The 22172-nt window shown below is 34.8% G+C and overlaps 1 protein-coding gene across 1 annotated transcript; it reads left to right on the forward strand.

Moving 5' to 3' along the window:
* The first annotated feature begins 7461 nt into the window (after positions 1-7461).
* On the forward strand, positions 7462-20937 carry Enam (enamelin). Its single transcript, XM_034637209.2, has 8 exons — positions 7462-7515; positions 8678-8746; positions 8870-8914; positions 9613-9654; positions 12003-12260; positions 13240-13302; positions 15175-15225; positions 18091-20937. The coding sequence occupies exons 1-8, from the start codon at positions 7462-7464 to the stop codon at positions 20935-20937; spliced, it is 3429 nt and encodes a 1142-aa protein (XP_034493100.2).
* Positions 20938-22172: the final 1235 nt, after the last annotated feature.

A 22172-nucleotide genomic window follows, 5' to 3' on the forward strand; every position in this document is an offset into this window, starting at 1 on the left:
TCATTCTTCTGTTGACAGACACCTAGGCTGATTCCACAATTTGGCTATTGGGAATTGTATTGCTGTAAACATGGGACTGCATGTATCTCCAAAGTATTCTGACTTTAATTCTTTTGAAAAGATACCAAGGAATGGTATAACTGGTATAATTTATGTTATTTCCATTTTTAGTTTTTTTGAGGGAACTTCATAGTAACTTCCATAGTAGCTGTACTAATTTACATTTCCACCAATATTGTATAAGGATAACCTTTTCCTTGCATCCTCACCAGAGTTTATTATCATTTGTATTCTTGCAGACAGCCATTCTAACCAGAGTGAGACAGAATCTCACAGTTTTTAATTTTTATTTCCCTGACTGTTAGAAATGTTGACATGTTTTTCATGTAATTGTTGGCCATTTGTACTTCTATTTTTTATATTTTATTTTTTGAGAAGTGTCTTTTTAGTTCACTTTTGCCTGTTTTTGAATGGGTTACTCTTTTTAGTTTTGGTGTTAAGTTTTTTAAGCTCTTTATAAAGTCTAGATATTAATCTTTTGTTGTTAAAATACCAACGAATTTCTCCTATTCTGTAGGGTTATTTTTCCTTCATGCTCTTGTTTCCTTTGCTCTCCAAAAGCTTTTAGTTTGAGGCCATCTCATTTATTGATTCTTGCTATTATTTCCTGAGCAATAGAAATCTTATTGAGAAAGCAGCTCCTATGCCAATATGTTGGAATGCTTCCCCTATGGACAGCTCACTTCATTTTTGCAGAGAAGACCTTTGTAGAATACTGGTATCCTGACATGACTAGTAAAACATCTATAGCTCTACTATCTCTATGCAGTGAAATGACTCTTCGCAGGCAGATTTAAGCTCAAATTCCTATTTTATCACTTAGCCTTGGGCAAGCTATTCAACTTCATTAAGATTCCCTCTAGGGCTAGGGTTGTGGCTCAGTGGTAGAGTGCTTGCCTCACATGTGTAAGTTACTGGGTTCAATTCTCAGCATCAATATAAATAAATGAATAAAATAAAGGTCCATCAACACTAAAAAATATTAAAAAAAAAAGATTCCCTCTATCTAATGTTCCTTTTATCACACTTCTAAAATCAAATGGTCTTAGAACAATCATGACATTTTGAGGAAGCTGAGGAGATATATAGTTTGGATATAGTGGAATATATATATATATGTTATTCTCAGTCAAATTCTATATATGGTTAAAATATTGCTAGACATCTCATGTAGGAATGCTTTTCAGGAATTTTCCTCTCTCCTTCTTTATTCTCAGTAACTATTCACTTGGCATGTGACCCAAAGATGTAGGACCAGATGTTATATTGCAATATGAATGTGTCCTTGACAACTGGCACTTATAAACATGTGGAAGGTTAGAGGGAAATGAGGCATAGAATCAGAATAAAGGTGCATCAAGCAATTACAAAAATATTGTTTTTCTGGATTTCATGGTATTTATACTATTTTTCACCTTTTGAAAATCTGAAAATTGTTGCAATTCCTTATCAGAACAAATATTTACTTTCTTATTTAATACTGTATTCTTTTTCTTAAAGAGATCATCTAAAATTTTATTAGTTTAGGCCTCATATAACCTATATCCACTGTTAATTAAGCATCAAATTTAGCTCTGAGTTTCCTAATAATAAGGGTAATAGGGAAACACAGAATGTCACATGGTTGTTTTATAGCAAAGGAAGAAACAAAGTTATGAAAAAGTGATAAAATATATTATTTCCATGATGAGGTGTCATAACCATGAAACACTTCCTATGAGTCAAGTGCTATTGTAAGCACTCAGTATTTCCTACTTCAAGGCCTGTGTTCTTACCAACATTTTCTTCTCAAGGTGAAAAGAGAAGATGGAGAAGAAGATACTCTTGTTTGATTCTGAATTATTTTAAGGCTGATCTTGAACATATATAAGAGATTTTTTAATTGCTCAGAGCTCCAAGAAGTAAATACTACCTCTGAGGGTGGTCCAAATAAATAACCACCCACCAACAGTTACTCACTGACTTCACTGAGTCACTTTGCTACTTGTAGACAAAATGCTGAATTCAAATTGAATAAAATCTGATAAACTTTATGATCTAGTTTCTTTTTCCTGTGTTCTGTTTGTGTAGGTATTTAGTTGTTCTTTTAAAGGTTTTTTGTTTATTCTTTTTTCATAAATAAATAAGTACAGTGAGGAGAACACTCCTCAGAAATCATGAGAAAACTTGTCAGTGATGAATAATAAAGCAAATATTGAGAAGCACTAATAAGAACAATAATAAGTAACATTTACTTATCTATTTATTTACCTATAACATTCGTTTGAACTATGTGCTAAGAACTTTGGAGGGATATTGTTTGCTTTTTGTTAGGGTACTGGGGATTGAACCCAGGGGTGCTTTACTACTGACTTATATCCTCTTTTTACTTTTTATTATGAGACAGAGTCTTGCTAAGTTGCTGAGGGCCTCTCTAAATTGCTGAGGTTGGCCTTGAACTGGCAATCCTTCTGCCTGAGTCTCCTGAGTTTCTGGGATTACAGGCATGTGCCACTACTCCCATTTTATGTGCTAAGACATTTAAGTGAAGTATCTCATTAAATTATCAACAAACCTATAAAAGGAATTTTGTTATTATCCCCCATTTTCAGATGATGAAACTGATTTTAAAATAAGTAAGTTGAAGAAACCAGAATTTGAAGCCCCTACTTAGAAAATTTCCTACCCTAATATCCTGTGCAGGGTGGGCAGACACCTAAGCCAGGGGTTTGTGTGAAGTAGCTGCTCAGCAACTATGGTATAAAATATGATAACTAGCCATTTAGTCCATGAGAGATTAAACTATTCTTCCTCTTCTGTTTATTAGAAGAGTTTCTCATACTTAGGTCCTGAAAATATACTGAATGGTTTCAGAGAGAAGTCAAGGTTGTGGACCCTTTGACATTATTTGGCACCAGTAATGGAAGCCTTAAGTACTACTTAGTCTCAGGCCCTTCACTGAGTGACCCTGCTGTGGCAGAATGCTCTGCTAATAAGCCACAGAACTTTGATCAATACTTGTGCTTAGAAGAGGATCTATTTTCTCTGAGAAGCATGACTTTATTTATTACTTTTAAATCATTAATAAATCATTAGTAATCATTACAAGGTATAATGTAAAACCACAAGTACCTTCATAGATTGGTCAGTCAGATGCTGATACTTATCTACTACTAGATTCAAGGCATTTTACAATATTATTTCATTTATTTAGTATGAGTCTTGGTAATGTTACCCCATTTTACTGAACAGGAAAGTGGGTAGTTGGAATAATTTGTGAAAAGTTTAAACTCAAGTCTGGTAACTCAAAAACCACTTTCCACCATAACTAAAGCCAAAAAGTCCAAAAACTTTCCTGTTCTTAGTAGCTTACAATCTAAATCAACAAGGTAATACTAACAATTAGAGGAACAAAAAAAAAGGGGGAGAGATCATAGACACTTGGGGATATGTTTTCTGTTTCATAGCGGGTATGCAGTACATTTACACATAAACAGACAAATTCTTATACAAAATTTCTTGGGTTGACAGATCCCAGGTTGAGAAGCCATGTTTTATGGATAAAACACAAAATGAATCAAAGACTTAAGAATACAACCAGAGACCCTACGTCTAATAGAGGCCCTAAATAGGCCCTAATCTCCATAATGTGGGATTAGACCCCAACTTCCTTAATAAGACTCCTGTGGCACAAGAATTAAAATCAAGAATCAATAAATGGGATGGATTCAAACTAAAAAGCTTCTTCTCAGCAAAAGAAATAATCTGTGAGCTGAATAGAGAGCCTACATCTTGGGAGCAAATCTTTACCCCTCACACATCAGATAGAGCACTAATCTCTAGGGTATATAAAGAACTCAAAAAGCTAAACACCAAAAAAAACAAATAACCCAATCAATAAATGGGCCAAGGACCTGAAGAGACACTTCTCAGAAGATGATGTACAATCAATCAACAAATACATGAAAAAAATGTTCATTATCACTAGCAATTAGAGAAATGCAAATCAAACCACTCTAAGATTTTATCTCCCTCCAGTCAAATTGGCAGCTATTATGCATACAAACAACAAGATGGAGAAGAAGATACTCTTGTTGGCGAAATGTGGGGAAAAAGGTACATTCATACACTGCTGGTGGGACTGCAAATTGGTGCAGCCAATATGGAAAGCAGTATGGAGATTTCTTGGAAAATTGGGAATAGAACCACCATTTAACCCAGCTATCCCTCCTCTTGGTCTATACCCAAAGGACTTAAAAACAGCATACTACAGGGACACAGCCACATCAATGTTTATAGCAGCACCATTCACAATAGCTAAACTGTGGAACCAACCTAGATGCCCTTTAATAAATGAATGGATTTTTTTTTTAAAGTGGCATATATACACAATGGAATATTACTCAGCAATAAAAGAGAACAAAATCATGGCATTTGCAGGTAAATGGATGGAGTTAGAGAAGATAAAGATAAGTGAAGTTAGCCAATCCCCAAAAAACAAATGTCGAATATTTTCTTTGATATAAGGAGGTTGATCATAGTGGGATAGGGAGAGGGAGCATGGGAGGAACAGATGAACCTAGATGGGGCAGAGAGATTGGAGGGGAAGAGAGAGGGCATAGGGTAATTAATCGTGGTGGAATGTGATAATCATTACTACCCAAAGTACAGGTATGAAGACACGAATTCGTGTGAATACATTATGTATACAATTAGAGATATGAAAAATTGTGCTCTATATGTGTAATAAGAATTGTAATGCATTCTGCTGTCATATATAAATAAAAAATTTACATAAAAAAGAAATACAGATGAAAAACAACAAAGAGTATATTTTTAAAAATTTTAAAGCTAAGTTAAAAAACATGTTCACCAATGGTTTTAAATTGTTTGGAGACAAAAATAATTTATAAAATAAAAAGTGATGGTTGGAATAAAGGGGGGAAGTCACAAAGAACTGTTTCAAAACAGTTCTTTAGTTTTGGGTTTTCATTTTTAAGAAAAAAGAGCTTTGGTTATTATCTGAATCCAATCCAACAGTGAAAAGTTCACTCACTAATTAGCATGGATTTTAGAAATATGAATTATTTCATGACAACCAATAACTCTTGTGGCAATGGAAACAAGAGTAAATAGAAAAAGCAGGTAACAGTGAGGTTTAATAGCAACTCCCAATAACCTAATGTATGCTAAAGTCAAAATTAAAAATCCAATTTACATGAATGGTACAGGCATATAGTAGGGTCATCTAGCACCAAAAGTCCCATTCATCTCTAAGAATATACTGTCTCCTAGGTGTCCTACCACTTGCAAATTCATCTCAATGTAAAGTATTATAATTGCTACTCATTTCTAAAAAACCAGACAAAGGCAGCCACATATTTGAAGCAGAAACACTTTGAATATCTTGAATACATACAAACTTAAATATTTCTGGCTTAAAAGTGATTATTCTAGCACAATTTTATTCTTTGTGGTACTAAACTTTGGGAGCAGGACTGCTAAGAAATGCAATGTTATTTGGCCCAAAATAATAGACATGGCACTTCTCATGTCTTGGAAGAATAGCACCATATACAAAAACTGGATGAACTCACATACACAACCATACCAAGTAGAAACCAGCTTTTGGCATCAAATTCAATTATTCTCAATTTGTAAAATACCAGCATTAAACTAAGCAAGCATCAACATGACAAACATTTTATCTCATGGAACTATAAGGAAACAACAAAGTTCAATAAAGATAGCAAAGTTTGCTTTTGTCAATGGAAAGTATAATTTGATTTATTTAGAAGTGAAATCTTTCTCATGAAAAATCAGAATGCAGAAAAAAATCCATAACATAACCACTTCAGTGAATTTCTTTGTTCCTCTTTTCATAGGGTTGTACTGTCACGAATAGCTGAGAGTTCACTTGCCATTTTAACCAGCTTTTTAAAAATTCTAAATCATTGACTGAACTATATTTGACTTTAATAAGAAACTAGGGTCCTGGGGTTGTAACTCAGTGCTAGAGGGCTTGCCAAGCACGTATGAGGCACTGAGTTCAATGCCTAGCACCACATAAAAATAAATAATAAATAAAATAAAGGTATTGTGTCCATCTACAATTAAAAAAACATATTTTAAAATGTTTTTTTAAAAAAGAAACTAGGTCCTCATGGTCTTAACATAATACAAATGAAGTCAAGTCATTGAGTTATAAATGGATATAACATTGCAGTTCATCCTGATTATATATTAAACATATTAAATTGAATATATATATGTGTGTGTATATATATATAATATATATATATATTGTTCTGCCTTCTAGTGATTGCCAGTGATTGATGACAATAGTAAATAGTTAATATTCACCTTTGTTCCCCAAATATTTGTATAAATGATGTTTCTATACTTCAAAACCAAATTCACAAGGAAAGCATCTTCTAAATCTTACTGCTGTAAGCTCATTTCCCTGAACTGTAATTATATATAATAAGAGACTTGATTTGACAACTCCTGTAATAACATGTGTGATGTGTGTGTGTATGTGTGTGTGTGTGTGTGTGTGTGTGTATTAACTTAAACTCTTGTGATGGCAAAACCTTTTTCCTCAAAGCTGATTGGTTATACATGTCTACAACAGTGCTTAAATGTGATGTTGCTATGCCAAGCTTTCTGTGAAGGAGGAATCTTTTTTATTTTAAGCCTTTTGGTACTGAACATGACATATTCATGAAGAATTTTTGTTTTATTATTTAAAAATAAATTTGTCTTGCTCCTTGGATCTCCCTGGCTTCAGCAATTTATTTTAATTTCCACTATAGATCATTAGGAATATATTTCAAAGACAGGCAAACAAAGTTCAAGTAAACGCTTATTTTTTTATATATTGCAGTTTCCAACCGGCATTGGGTGAGTATTAGATATTGTCAACATAAATTTATAGTACCAAATAATGAACTGAATTCATAGATGTCAACTGATTTCCTTATTGCATTTATGTTGGTTGTACCATCATATTTGTAGACTAATCTTCTGATAAAAAATTTAACTCTTTGGTTTATTTGGTATGTTTATCTATGCATTTTCTTCCTAACTTGAACTCCTTTAATATTGTATCTTTATACATTTCCCCATAAGGAAGTCAAGCTTTGTCAACAATGTACTACAAGTAATCTCAAAAATACAATACCTATGTCATTTTCTCTCTCATTGAGCTCTCATCTTAATCTTAAAACAACAGACAATTAAGCTTGATTTTGAGGATCCTCTAATAAGGCTGTGATTGGATAAAAGGGTTAACATGACATGTGCTTCCATAGAGGTGAAGCTTTGCTATTTGTTTGTTTCTTTGTTCCGCTTCTATATTTGAGTTTCTTTTCATACTTTATCTTTAATTTTTCCAAAAGCTTATGAAAATTTTGGTGAAAAATGTTGCTGCTTCAGTGCAGGAATGGAGCCTCTTTTCCTAAGTTATATAACTTGGTGAGTATTTTCACTTATTTTTCCTAATATCTATCTTATGAAACTAGACATTACCAGAAGTATATTTGAGAGCACAAAACACTATTTAAGTACATCAGAAAAACCAAAGCATATCTGTGTTCACAAACGAAATGGAAGAACTTACACAGTCATTGTACTTCACAGAAATAAACCACTATCATTTTCAATTCAAAAAATATCATAGACTTACATCCAATTATTGCACTTTTAGATGTAATGCGGATATTAAGAATCATCTAACATAATACATCAACTTTACAAAAGAGAAAGTAAGTGGCATTTTATATTAGTAAAATAAAATTCCACATCTTCCTTCATGAGCGTGCAGAACTAGCAAAAATAGTTGTGACAGCTACTACACAGATGAAATGTATGATAGAGAGAAACTAAACAAAGGTTCCCCATATCTTGATTTATTATCTTAGAAACATTTAGAAAGCATCCACTTGTTGTAACCTATACTAAACACAAGTCACAACTGTTACTTATCTAACGAAGAGATAAGCTTGCATGTCTGCCTATTTCTTCCTATTTTCCTGACCAGCCCTTGAGCAGAAATGATTTATTATAATAAATAATAAATTACTTATTATTTTAAAAATAATAAAATGAAAAATATAGGAAAGAAGAAAAATAGGATTTTGGAATATTCCAGTTTCATTTGAATATTAATTAACTTCTATATAATGGAATGTTGTTTATAACATCTTAATAATACAAAGTCCTAATGGATACTCATTGAAATTGAAATTATTTCTTAAAGTGAATGTAGTTGGATATTATTATGCCTTTTTAATCCAATTTAGAACTAGAAATTCAAAACTATAAATATTCCTATTTTTAGGTTACTTCTTAATTTCTAATTTCCATATTTTAATGTTATGAACCATCTTCCCAAGCATCATTATTCTTTTTCTCTTTCTCACTCTTGCTCTCTCCTATCTTTCCTTTCTAATCTGATACTTTGGACAACTTGGAACAGTACTAGGTAATACTGATTTCTTAACATAAGAAAGAACAGAGACCCCTTGTATTTCTGTACTTTCCTTGACAGATAAGTTGATTGGCAGTTAAATAACTGCAGAGTGCCCTAAGCACAATATTTCACAGTACAAAAATAATATTCAGTTTTGTATTCTAGGTACCAAGTGGAAAAATGAAGATTCTCCTGGTCTTTCTAGGTCTTCTTGGTAATTCTGCTGCTATGCCAGTGAGTATTTTTTTAAATATTAGGCCTTTTCTTTGTGTTCTATTGTTACATAGCTTGGGAATAGCTGTTGGGCTTATTTCAACTAAGGTTCTGCATTTGTCACTGATATTCTCTCAGTTCCAGATGCATATGCCCCGAATGCCTGGATTTAGCAGTAAAAGTGAAGAGGTATGTATGCTCAGTATGAGGGGAAAAGTTTCCCAGGGCCTTATCCTCTTAAGTTCAAAAAAATTAGAATACTAGCAAAATTTCTCATGAATTATGAAATTCTTATTAAAATTTCTAATGAAAAAGGTAAAGGGAGGAAGCATTGCAAGTATTAAACTCTCAAATCATGGCTAATTCCCTCCAGCATGATCCTATCTGGTTGCTTCAATATTTCTTTTTAAGTTAAAGGTGGATTTATGTTAAAATTTAGTTCATATCAGCTTTTTGGATAATTTTGTTAGCTAGAAAAAGTAGTCACTTGTACCAAAGGTTGTTAGACAGTAGATGCTTAAGCATATAAATATCTTTTATATACTCATACAGGGATCACTAACCAAATTCAATGCACATCAGAAAGAAGCATCATCTTATCATAGAATTATCTTGTTCTCAAATTCTGAACTTCAAATGAAGAGAACAGAACATTTTAAAACAACAAAGTAGACCAGATGTTTTTATCTATCATTCTATATTGATTCTTCTGAAAATTCTAACATAAAATGCCCTAAGTTTTTATATATACTTATTTTAAATCTGTGTGTAACTAGTAAAAGACATTATAATTACTGTTCCTTAAAAATCAGAAATTCAACTTGCTTATCAATTGTGAATTAACCAACTAAAACCTTTTCCACATTAATGGATCCCTTTCATTGCAGATGATGCGTTTTGGTCAGTTCAACTTTATGAACGCCCCACATGTAAGTTCTTCTTTATAGCATTTCTGAGGATTTCTTGTTTAAATCCAGATAACTACATTATAAGGTTTTACTCAGCTAATAGAGACATTAATAGCTACATACATTTTAATTACCATATAATTGCTATAAAAGTTTCAAAGGGGAAAGTCATTTCATTTGTCCCTCCTTGGTAAATTTTCCTCCTTTTCATTACTATTATTCTCCCATAAATCAAAATCATCCAGTAATTACAAGGGTTCTTCATATAAAAAATTTGTTCTAGGAAAATATCACAGATAACATATTCACAACAACAATAAAAATAGCATAATAAAAAATAACAATAAATATTTGGGGGGTAGTAAATTTTATTTGTATTGTCTTGACAGATAACACTAAAATTGTGAAAGAGTTTTTTTTATTTTATTGAAATAAACGTGGATTATTCTTATCACTGTGCTAATTCTTAGAAAAAACTAGTACATGAATCAAGTGTCAGTTGTATATTTTGGTGTAATTTTCTAACAAACTTGCAAAACAACCCAACGTGTCACTTTTGACTTTTGTGGCATGATGATGATGGCCATTGATGGCAGGCGGGGGCATGAACTTATCCAGTCATTCTCTCTTGAAGACCTTCGCCTAAAATCATAATCATTTTCAATATTCTCTCCCTCAATTTCTCTTTGGTCCAACATTTTCACATCCTCATTCTTGGTTTTAGTGCCTTCCATCAATAACCTTTGTTTGATTGTATCATATGCATTGTCATATGTAATCATCCAGCAGATAGTAAGAGACTAATTAATGAAGACTGGAGATAGAGACTGGCATTAAATCAGGGAGGAAATCATGGGGATTGATATTGCAAGACTAACATCAATTCATAAATAATCATTTTCAGATTATAATGACTTTTGCTTTCCTGTTCAACCCTGTAACTGGGGAAATTCTGAAAAAAAGCAGCATTAAAGAGGTTCCATCTGTAATCAAGAAATATATGCAACATATAAGGGTGTTTACACAGAATTTTAATTATTTCTGTTTGGGAGTTTTTGTTCTTGTTGTTGTTTTGTCCTTTTTGCTTGTTTTTCTACTTTGCATTATAGTCACACTTACTTTATTTTCTTTTTCCTTTTTGTTCTTTTTATTCTGCCTTATTACAAGTCACACTCGGTTTGAGTTTGACATCAAACTCCCTGGAACCTAACTTGTACACTTCTTTTTTGTTGTTGTTGTTGTTCTAATTAATTATACATGACAGCAGAATGCATTTCAATTCATTGTACACAAATGGAGCACAACTTTTCATTTCTCTGGTTGTACACGATGTAGATGTACACTCTACATGTGCAGTCATATATGTACCTAGGGTTATAACATTCATCTCATTCCACCAACTTTCCTGCCCCCATGCCTGCTATCCTTCCCTCCCTCCCCTTTGCCCAAAGTTCCTCCATTCTCCCCCATGCCCACCCCTCAACCCCCACTATGGATCAGCATCCACTTATCAGAGAGAACATTCGGCCTTTAGTTTTGGGGATTGGCTTACTTTGCTTAGCATGATAATCTTCAACTCCATCTATTTACCACAATTTTATTCTCTTTTAATGCTAACTAATATTCCATTGTGTATATGTACCACAATTTCTTTATCTGTTCATCTGTTTAAGGGCACCTAGGTTGGTTCCACAGTTTAGCTACTGTGAATTGAGCTGCTATGAACATTGATATGGCTGTGTCACTATAAAGTATGCTGATTTTAAGTCCTTTGAGTATAGACCAAGGAATGGAATAGTTGGGTCAAATGGTAGTTCCATTCCAAGTTTCCTAAGGAATATCCATATTGCTTTCCATAGTGGTTGGAAGAATTTGCAGTGCCACCAACAATATATGTGTGTACCTTTTTCTTCACATCCTCGCCAACACTTATTATTGCTTGTATTCTTGATAACTGCCATTCTGACTGGAGTGAGATGAAATCTTAGAGTAGTTTTGATTTGCATTTCTCTAATTACTAGAGAAGTTGAACATTTTTTCATATATTTGTTGATCCATTGTATATTTTCTTCTGAGAAGTGTCTCTAACTTTACACTGCTTACCTGAGTCAGGATTTCAGAGTTAGAAAATTATCAAATTCTGAAATAAACTTCTCATTGAATTCTGAGCTTTGGTTAGTTTGATCTTATAGAGAAGTTCATTTATGTAAAAAAACTTCCTGCTAAAGAGTCTGAAGCTTCCATTGTGGAGCCAAGTTCCATAGAATTTTTAAGCTCCTAGGATGGGTTTTGGAGACTAATATTAGAGGGTAGGGAGAGTCTAAATATCAACCCTAATGTGGTTTCACTGTTTTTTGTTACTCTTTCAGATGGCACATATGGGCCTTTATGGAAATGGTTTTCAAATCCCTCAGCCATTTCCACAGTACCAGATGCCCATGTGGCCTCAGCCACCACCCAATGCATGGCAGAATCCCCCAGAACCCCAACACCAGACCAAGACTGATCAAACCCAAGAGACACAGAAACCCAACCAAACCCAGCCAAAAACTCCACCACAAAAACAGCCTTTAAAGCAGCCACCACAAGCCACAACTCAGGGCAAAGAAGAAACCCAACCTCCTCAGGTAAGGCTCACCCATAAAAAAAATCCCAAATCAAAGTCAGTAAAAGCCATAAAATGTATTTGGAGGTCCATATCATCCCTGAATACACACTTCCTCTGAAACTTAATACAGGTTCTGTTATATGTAATATGATATTGAGTTGTGACATTTATCCAAAACTGTCTGAAGAGTCAACTCCAACCTTGTTTGGTTCAAAATTATTCAAATACATTGACTTAAAGAAGATCCTTTTAAAATACAGAGTCAATATGGTATAACAAAAATGGCCGCGAGAGTAAGAGTCAAGAAACAAAGGTTTAAGTTCTACCCCCAAGTTTTATTGGTTTATGATCATGAGAAAGTCACTCCACCTTTCTAGACAACTGTTTCTCCATGAATAAACTATATGGTCTCTAAGTCCTTTCTAGATCCACACTTAGATGACCTAAAATACTGCTCTAAAATAAATACTTCTTCTAGTATTTCAGATGACATAAGTGCAGTCCTGAAATAAGACAAGAAGATGTGCAAATGGTTTCTCAAAATCTCAATCAATGGTTTTTGGTCATTTATTATCACTTACAATTATAATACAGGAAATGCAAAATTGAATAAAAAGACACCACTGGATTTTAATCCTGGTTTCAATCATTCCCCTGCCATGAGAATCTGGGCAAGTGACTTACCTTCTATGAGTCTCAGATTCTTAAATAAAATGGGAATAATGAAGTACCTATCTTCCATGGTTATCTGAGCATTATATGAGTTTAACAATATATAATGTTCAGCACAGTACTTGAAACATAAAGGTTCAATATAGTAATTATTATTATTATCTCTTCCCTAAAATAAACACAGTTTAATGCAAAAGGAAATAAAAGTCCCCCAAGATTCAAATGTCCCCCAAGATTCAAATGTCCCCCAAGATTCAAATAATAATATTCATTTTTAATTTATTTTTCTCACTTCCACATAACTCTGATTCTTTCTTTCTCTCAAGGCATTCCCACCATTTGGCAATGGACTATTTCCCTATGGCCAACCACCCTGGCCAATTCCACAGGTAAAAATGTTTTATCTTTACACTAGAAACAAAAATAGTATTAGCAAGTTATACCTTAAATTAATACAAGTTCAGATGCTGTAATAGAATGCCACATTCTAATCAATAGAATATGAAACAAAAATTATCACATCTGTAACCATGCAGGAAAGCGATAATTTTTGAATGAATTTTTTTGTTCAGACTAATTAATGGCATGAACACTGCCTAAATCACCAAACAGCTATGACCCCACTTCCCTATGAGATTACAAAACACAATGACTGTCTTCATTTAATGTAATGGGGAAATTGACTGTAAACAGAGTTTGAAAAACATAGGGTAAGCTATGATTAAGCTAAGATCTTGGGGGTGGGTTGTTGCTCAGTGGTAGAGCATTTGCCTAGTGTGTGTGAGGCACTGTGCTCAATCCTCAGCACCACATAAAAATAAATAAATAAAATAAAGGTATTGTGTCCATCTACAACTAAAACTACAAGATCTTTTCATCATACCTTAGTGTTTCTAGTCACAGATACATCATAATACAGAACCTTCCAAAATGATATTTATAAGAACACTCAAAGAATTATTAAAGTTTAAAATTTTTAAATATTGAAATTATGTCATAGGCATTAAAAATATGGATGGCAAAATAAACTATTTGAATTAAGTTAATAGTAAAGACTAGTTATCTTAAAAAAAAAAAACCTAAAACAACATCAAGAAATACTTGGTGACTGTACATTCAGCTATACCATGGATTTTTTGTTGTTGTTGTTCACAACTCTAATGGAAAGAGCTTATCAACAAGAACAATTCATTTCAAGGAGTATGAGTTCCTTTCTTTTGTTGTTTTGTTCTACTTTTTGTTTTGTTTTTGATTTTTGCAGTACTAAGATTGAACCCAAAGGTTCTCTATCACTAAGCTACATCCCCAATCCTTTTTTATTTTTTTATTTTGAGACAGGAACTCCCTAAATTGTCCAGGCTGGTCTTCAATTTGGGATCCTCCTGCCTCAACCTCCTGAGTTGCTAGGATTACAGACATGCCACCACACCCAACTGAGTTCCTTTCCCTCCCCCTTAAAAAAGCAACTTCCTTTTACTGGCCATAATAAACTAAAAAAATTAAAGCAATTCAAGGTAAAGATTTTTAAAATAGCATCATTCTCATGCCAAAGTAACTATTAATCTCCTTTACATAGAACTTCTTGAAAATCTATCCCCCTACATGGCATGTGCCTGTAGTCCCAGCTACTTGGGAGGTTAAGGCAAGAGAATTACAACTTCAAGGCCAGCCTGAGTAATTTAATAAGACCCTGTCTGGAAAAAAAAAAAAGAAAGAAAGTCTATAGGAACCAAACTACTTTTCTAAACCCTCCCACTTTGCAAATCACTGAGCAGAAATTCATCCTCCAAATTTGATTAGGAAAATTGACCCTAAATATGATGCACACATTCTAAAAATAACATTATTCAATCTCTATTACTAGATGTTTAAATATGAATGTTTAATATCACTCAAATCTCAAAATTTCAATACCTTTATTTTTTTCTCCCTCCCTCTCTCTCTATCTCTCTCCCTCCCTCCCCTCCACAGTCTCCCTCCCCCATGTGTGGAGTGGTGTGTGGCAAGGTGTGATGAGGGGGTGGAGGTTAGGAATGCTGGAAGTAGTAGGGTGGAGTGATGGCTAACATATGTGGCTATACAAGGTATTTTGAGTAGGATAACTCTTTATAGTTAGTGAGATCTAATGACTCACAAGCTAAAAGTTCATAGTACGAACATCCAATACTGACTTGAGCTAATTTAACGTACCTTCAGTCCTATAAACAAATGGCAGCATAAGGGGGTTTTCTCTTGTATTCCCTGTGTTTTTCACCTTTCAGAGGGTACCGCCACCACGTTATGGACGTCTACCACTCAGCAATGAAGAAGGAGTAAGTTACATTCTCTATTAGAAATTACAGTCTATTAGGTACTATTTTTTTTAATATTTTTTAGTTGTAGATGGACACAATACCTTTATTTTATTTTTATGTGGTACTGAGGATTGAACCCAGTGCCTCATGCATGTGAGGCAAATGCTCCACCACTGAGCCACAACCACAGCCCCAGCCATAACCACAGCCCTAAGGTACTATTTTTTAATCTACATCTAGTAAGAAAACTCAGATCCAACATATGAACTTTCTATAGCTCACGTTCCCAAAACTTAAAAAAAAAAAAGTGAAACAAATCAAGTCAGTAGCCTAAGTAAAAAGTGACACATCATTTCTCTTCTACATGCATTGAAAGATCTCCCTCACACACTTGTTAAGAAAGCTAATAAGCTCAGACAGTGATATACAGAGAAGGAAGTTAAGAGCATCATACAATGTTATTTTCAGAATGGAATTTAATGATCATTTAGATCCCTCATTGTATAAATAAACTGAAGTCCAGACAAGATAAATCACGATTTAGTTTTGTCTACTTACTTAGTGGATGAACTGGACCCAGAATCTAAGTCTTTTGATATCCAGTCCAATCTTTTTTTTACTACCTCACACTCTGTCACAGGGCAATATACTCTTAAAATATTCTAGCACCATGTCATCAAAAATGTCATTTTAGCAGTTATGGCATAAGACCCCACCCCTAGAGCTTACTTCCTCTTTTTCCCTACTCTAAATATATGATATGTGCTTAGTGAAATGCAGAACAGTTTGGTGAGGAGAGAGAAAAAGTGTCCTTAAACCAGTTGATAGTGAAGATTACTACATCAATGATGATATAAAGTACTTTCAATATTAGGGCTATGGTTGTAGCTCAATGGAAGAGTGCTTGTCTAGCATGTGTGAGACACTAGGTTCGATTCTCAGCACCTCTTATAAATAAATAAAGCTACATCCCCAACTAAAAATTTTTTAAAAAAATAAAGTACTTTAAATATTGTAAAAACCCAAAATAAAAATGATTCATATAATTACATGCAATCTAACCTAAAAATTGGTACTTCAGATTTTCACAAATATAACATGAGAAAATGAAACATAATAATCCAGGCAATTAGTATAGACATTAAGTCCATATTCTACCAGTTGGGGCCACTGCCACCATCGCCAGAATGATGGGGATTTCTTATTTTTCATCTTTCTCATCATCTCTATACACAAATGGGGATAAAAATACTTTTTCTTGGAATTGAATTTGTTTTAAAACAAAAACTAAGTTACCTAAATGCTTCACAAATGTCTAGAAATTTACAGAGTTTATGATGATTAAATCATTAAATGACCATTTATTACACACTTCCTACTGTGCTAGATACTGGAAAACTAAGATGAGAAACATGTTTTCATTCAAAAATTTCACATGGAAAAATCAAGTGGGAGAACCTAGGAATATAAGCAACTGAAATTCAGTGGGATGATTATAAGACAAAAATTGGTATTGCTGTGGACACCTGGCAGTAGAGCCTAATTCTGCCCATGGAAGTCAGGACAGACAGTCAAGTTGAGTCCTGAAGGATGAGTCAAGTTTGCCAGAAAGGATAAACGTGTAGGTGGGAGAAGGTTGGATATGAAGAAACCATGTGCAAAGGCATGAAATATTTATGTTCATAACGAGAATTGAGTTCCCAGAAAACTAATAGTAATAGTGATTTACAATTGCATTAAGTACAAGGAGGAAGAAATGAAGCTGAATGTAATACTTATAGCTCAGACAATCATTAAAAATTATTATTATTATTATTATTATTATTATTATTATTATCACCATCATCATCTTATGTATAACACTTATTATCAATTCCCAAGTTCCAGGCACAGAACTTTATACATGTTGTCTCGTTTGACCCTCATAACAAGCTATAAAGTTGATATTATTTTATTACTATCTCCACAATACAAATGAATAAACTGAGGTAAGTCAAGAGTCACAGTACTAACACTTGTAGAATACAGGTGTTAACCCACATTTGTCTAGAGCCCCATTTTTTAGCACTAAGCTGTACTGCTTTCTATTTTATGCTAAAGGGTTTATGTTTTATCCTGTAAGGAACTTTAAATACATTTATATTAAAAGAGGAAAGTGGAAGGATTTCCACATGCCCATCCCTAGCCTTCACTACTCTGATAGCAATTAAGAGGCAAGATTAGAGGAAAGTAAGATTACATACAGAGCAGGCATTAAGAAAATCATTAAAACAGTTCAGTAGTACTAGGGATAAAGATGAGACAATATGAAAGTTTATATTTTCTAGGACTTGGTAGTTAATTGGGGAAATAAGGGTTAGAGCAGAAATCTGGGAACTGGGTTGACTGTACTTCTTAAATATAGAATGTTGAAGGAGGTTTTAGAGGAAATGATTCCAGTTCTAGGTATATTCAATTAAAAGTACTCACAAGATCTTTAGTGAAGCAGCCTCGCTGTCTTACCCTCAAGAGAAAGTATTGTAGGCCTCTGGGGGTTATCAGTATGGATTCCTACTGGAAGTATTAGCATGCACTCTGCTCCAGGTATGTGTGTAAAACAAGAACAGCAGAGTAAGGAGGATAAAGTATAGAACAAAAAAAAAATTTTTTTTAACCCTCAGATTTAAAATCTAGGCCTAATGGTCAGAAAGAATACCAGGAGAGAAAACCAAAAATGTACAGACAGGGTCATGGAAAAAGAAGAATCAAATTTCAAGAAATAAAACACAGCCAATTAAATTAAGAATGTGGCTGATAAGATTTCCCTATTACACTATAAATTTCCAAGCAACACCATGGTAGGAAACAAAGAATAATTATTGATTTCCATTTCCTTTCCTACAGAATCCTTATTTTGGATATTTTGGATATCATGGCTTTGGAGGTCACCCCCCTTATTATTCAGAAGAGATGTTTGATGATATTGAAAAACCCAAAGAAAAAGATCCTCCTAAAACTGAGAGCCCACCCGCAGAACCCTCAGCTAATTCAACAGTTACTGAGACTAATTCTACCCAGCCAAATCCTGGAAGAAGTCAAGGTGGAAATGACACCTACTCAATAGGAAATAATGCCCCAGTACCCAACACTGGGAGCAACCCTACAGCTCAAAATGGTGTCTTCCCACCCCCTTCAGTTAATGTTTCAGGCCAGGGAGGGCCCAGAAGTCAAATCCCATGGAGACCAAGTCAGCCAAATATTCATGAAATTTACCCAAATCCTAACATCCGAAATCCTCCTACTGGAAGACAATGGCATCCCACTGGTACTGCCATGGGACACAGACAGTATGGGCCTTTATACCGAAATCAACAAGTTCAAAGGGGTCCTCGGTGGAATTCCTTAGCTTGGGAAGGCAAACAAGCAACTCGGCCAGGAAATCCAACTTATCGTAAAGCTTATCCTCCCACTTCAAGAGTCAATTACCCCAATTATGCAGGAAATCCAGCAAATTTCAGAAGAAAGCCTCAGGCGCCAAATAAACACCTTATGGGAACCAATGTCGTACCCTTGGGCCCCAAACAGGCTACTGTTGGCCGCAATGAAAAAATTCAAAATCCACAAGAAAAATCATTAGGCCAACAAGATAGAATAATCAGTCCTACAAAGGATACAGCTGGTGTTTGGAAAACCTCTCAACATCATGGAGTTAATAAACCAAATTATAAATCACCTCGCCCCGAGGACAATATGCTAGGTCCAAATTTTAATTCTATTAATCAACATGAAAATTCTTATTTTCCAAGAGGAGATTCCAGAAAAGCACCAAGTTCTGATGTACAAACCCAAAGTCAGAATTTGCCCAAAGGTATTGCTTTAGAACCAAGAAGAATCCCATATGAATCAGAAACTAATCAGCCTGAATTAAAGCACAGTACACAACAGCCTGTATACCCTGAGGAAATTCCCTCTACTACAAGAGAACATTTTCCTACTGGAAGAAATACTTGGAGCAACAAAGAAATTCCTCCATACTTTAAGGAAGATCCTGGGAGGCAGGAAGAACATTTGCCACAGCCATCCCAAGGCTCTAGAGGAAGTGTTTTCTACCATGAATATAACCCCTATTATCCCAGGGAAAATTTACCATACATTAGAAGCAATATCTGGGATGAGAGAATTGATTCTCCCAATACTATAAGGCAACCAGAAAATCCACGGTACTCTATGAATACTCTAGTCCAGAAAGAGACAGTCCATTACAATGAAGAGGACCCAACAGATCCAACTGGAGATGAATCTTTTCCAGCACGAAGTAAATGGGGTGAGGAAGAGTTGAGCTTTAAAGGAAGTCCAACAGTGAGGCTCTATGAAGGCGAGCAATATGCTTCAAATCAACCAAAGCAGTATCCTCCCTATTCCTTAGATAATCCATCAAAACCCAGGGAAGACTTTCCTTATAGTGAATTTTATCCCTGGAGCCCAGAAGAGACTTTTCCATCATATAATCCAGGTCCCACTATATCACCACCTGTGGAGAACAGGGGCTATTATGGTAATAACGCTATTGGAGAAGAAGAAAGCACTTTCTTTCCTTCATGGAATTCCTGGGACCACAGGATTCAACCCCAAGGACAGAAAGAAAGAGAGTCATATTTCAACAGAAATTTCTGGGATCAGGCAACAAATTCACAGAAAGCTAGTCTACCAGACCAGAAAGAGAACAATCCCTATTCCGGTAATACCCCAGCCGGGCTTCAGAAAAATCCAACATGGCAGGAAGGTCAGAATTTGAACTATGACATGCAAATTACTAGTTTAAATTCACCAGAGAGACAACATTTGGCTTTCCCAGACTTCATTCCTCAAAGCTACCCATCAGGACAAAAAGAAGCACATTTATTTCACCACAGCCCAAGAGGTTCTTGCTGTGTTAGTGGCTCCACGGGACACAAGGACAATCCACTGGCTCTTCAAGATTACACTTCATCCTATGATCTTGCACCAGGGGAGAACCAAGCCACCAACCCTATGTACACAGAAAGTAGGCTTACCAAGCATACAAGACCTATTGTCTCCCCAACAAGCATTCTCCCTGGTCAAAGAAACAGCTCAGAGAAGAAACTGCCTGGGGAAAGCCAAAACACAAGTCCTTTTAGAGATGATGTGTCTACTCTGAGAAGGAATACACCATGTTCTGTAAAGAATCAACTGGACCAAACAGGAATGATGTCCTCTTCTGAGACCAGCTCTCCTCAATCAAAAAATATACCGTGTCTCAAGAATGATCTTGGAGGAGATGGGAACAATATTCTAGAACAAATTTTTGAAGGAAACCAGCTTAATGAAAGATCTGTTGCCCTTACTCCTGAGCAACTTGTTATTGGTACCATTGATGAAGGCTCCAAGCCTGAAGGCATTCAAAATGAAGTCCAAGAAAATGAGGGTGAAAGACAGCAACAAAGACCACCTAGCATCCTGCACTTACCATGCTTTGGCTCCAAATTAGCAAAGCTTCACTCTTCCAGCACTGGAACTCCATCTAGCAATGGAAGGCAAGGCCAATTTGATGGGGATCTAATTATACCTACTGAAAATCCTAATACATTGGTTGGGTTAGCTACTGAGGAACCATTTAAGAATATAAATGTAGACCAACTTAATGCAGATGAACACATTCCATTTGAATCCTTTCAAAGAGGGACCAATCCACAGGACCATATACAAGACTGCTTATTACTTCAGGTCTAGGAATTATTTTAATCAAATGTTCTTGGGGAAGGAAAATAACTAATATTCTATACCAATGGTTCACAAACTTCCTCCCCACCCAAGACTTAATTATATGACCCTCTTGGTGATCCTTAAGTTTCCCCCATCAGTAGGAATAGTGGCTCAGGTGAAGTTAATGAGATTGGGCCTCTGGGGATAGTTGGATCCAGCACTTTCACATATTAAGTGCAGACATAAGAAAGAGCATGAAGGTCATGACCACCCCTGCCCTGAAACTTGGAAACCACTTCTCTAGATTTGTTCCTTTTTTTTTTTTTTTTTGATGATTCTTTTTTCTCCCTCCTTACAAAATTGTCTCGTTTTGCATGTCTGAAAGGCAGATGAACTTTTCATTTTATATATGGAGATCTAAATATCAGTTTAGTTGTGATGCACTCTATATTTCTTTTGTGTGTGTTGGTTTTTGTCGGGGTTTTTCCTAGTTAATATTCTTGGCATTTTTTAAATTCCAATGCCTCTCTCTTTACCTTTATCATTTACTTTCTTACCTTTATTCTTTTCTTTCTCCCTCAACCATTCTATATTTACCTTTCTAATTTTTCTTCTCCATCTTTTTCTCTATCACTTCTAACATTCTAAGAAGGCTATCTTTAACCATCATTAGCTTCTTCTTTATGTTCACCTCCTCCATTATATGTTCCTTTCTCTTCACTTTCCTATCCTGTCTCCCAATGTATCACTTGCCAATTAATCACTGTTCTCTGACTCCTTTCTTCCCCTCAATTTCTCTTTTTCCTGCTATGCCATTTTTGTATCTTAAGACTGAATGTCACTTCCCCACTTTTTGTATCTAAATTCTACTCTAATTTTTTCTTGGCTCAGCCAAACTGTCAGTGTAGGGTATATTTAGGAAATCGCAGACACTGATACCTACTTATGTTTTTAACTTTTTATGATCTCTATAAGGTAGACAGCTCAGTTAGAGAAACATATTCCAGGAGAAGGGAAGACAGGTTAGTTACCAGAACTAGCAGCCTAGGGGAAAGGGTTAGAAAAGTAGAGAATGAAGAATGAAAAAATTGTCACTCTGGGACTATGCATCCAGAAAAATAGAGTAGGATTTGCCACACACCTATCACCAATTTGGAATCTGCAGGATCTATATAGGATATTTCAGAAACACTATCTTATGCAGATAAGACACTAAATGTTTAGTTTTCTTTACTAGTGCAGTATAAGTGGTTACACCAGCA

The sequence above is a fragment of the Marmota flaviventris genome, chromosome 7, assembly GCF_047511675.1.
Source record: "Marmota flaviventris isolate mMarFla1 chromosome 7, mMarFla1.hap1, whole genome shotgun sequence".
NCBI lineage: Eukaryota > Metazoa > Chordata > Mammalia > Rodentia > Sciuridae > Marmota > Marmota flaviventris.

Bases quoted from the DNA above. Each gene is read 5' to 3' on its own strand.
- Enam (XM_034637209.2), top strand. From the start codon at position 7,462: ATGTTGCTGCTTCAGTGCAGGAATGGAGCCTCTTTTCCTAAGTTATAT. The intron at 8,915-9,612 runs GTATGTATGCTC...CTTTCATTGCAG, and splicing joins TTAGCAGTAAAAGTGAAGAG to ATGATGCGTTTTGGTCAGTT. The intron at 9,655-12,002 runs GTAAGTTCTTCT...TTACTCTTTCAG, and splicing joins ACTTTATGAACGCCCCACAT to ATGGCACATATGGGCCTTTA.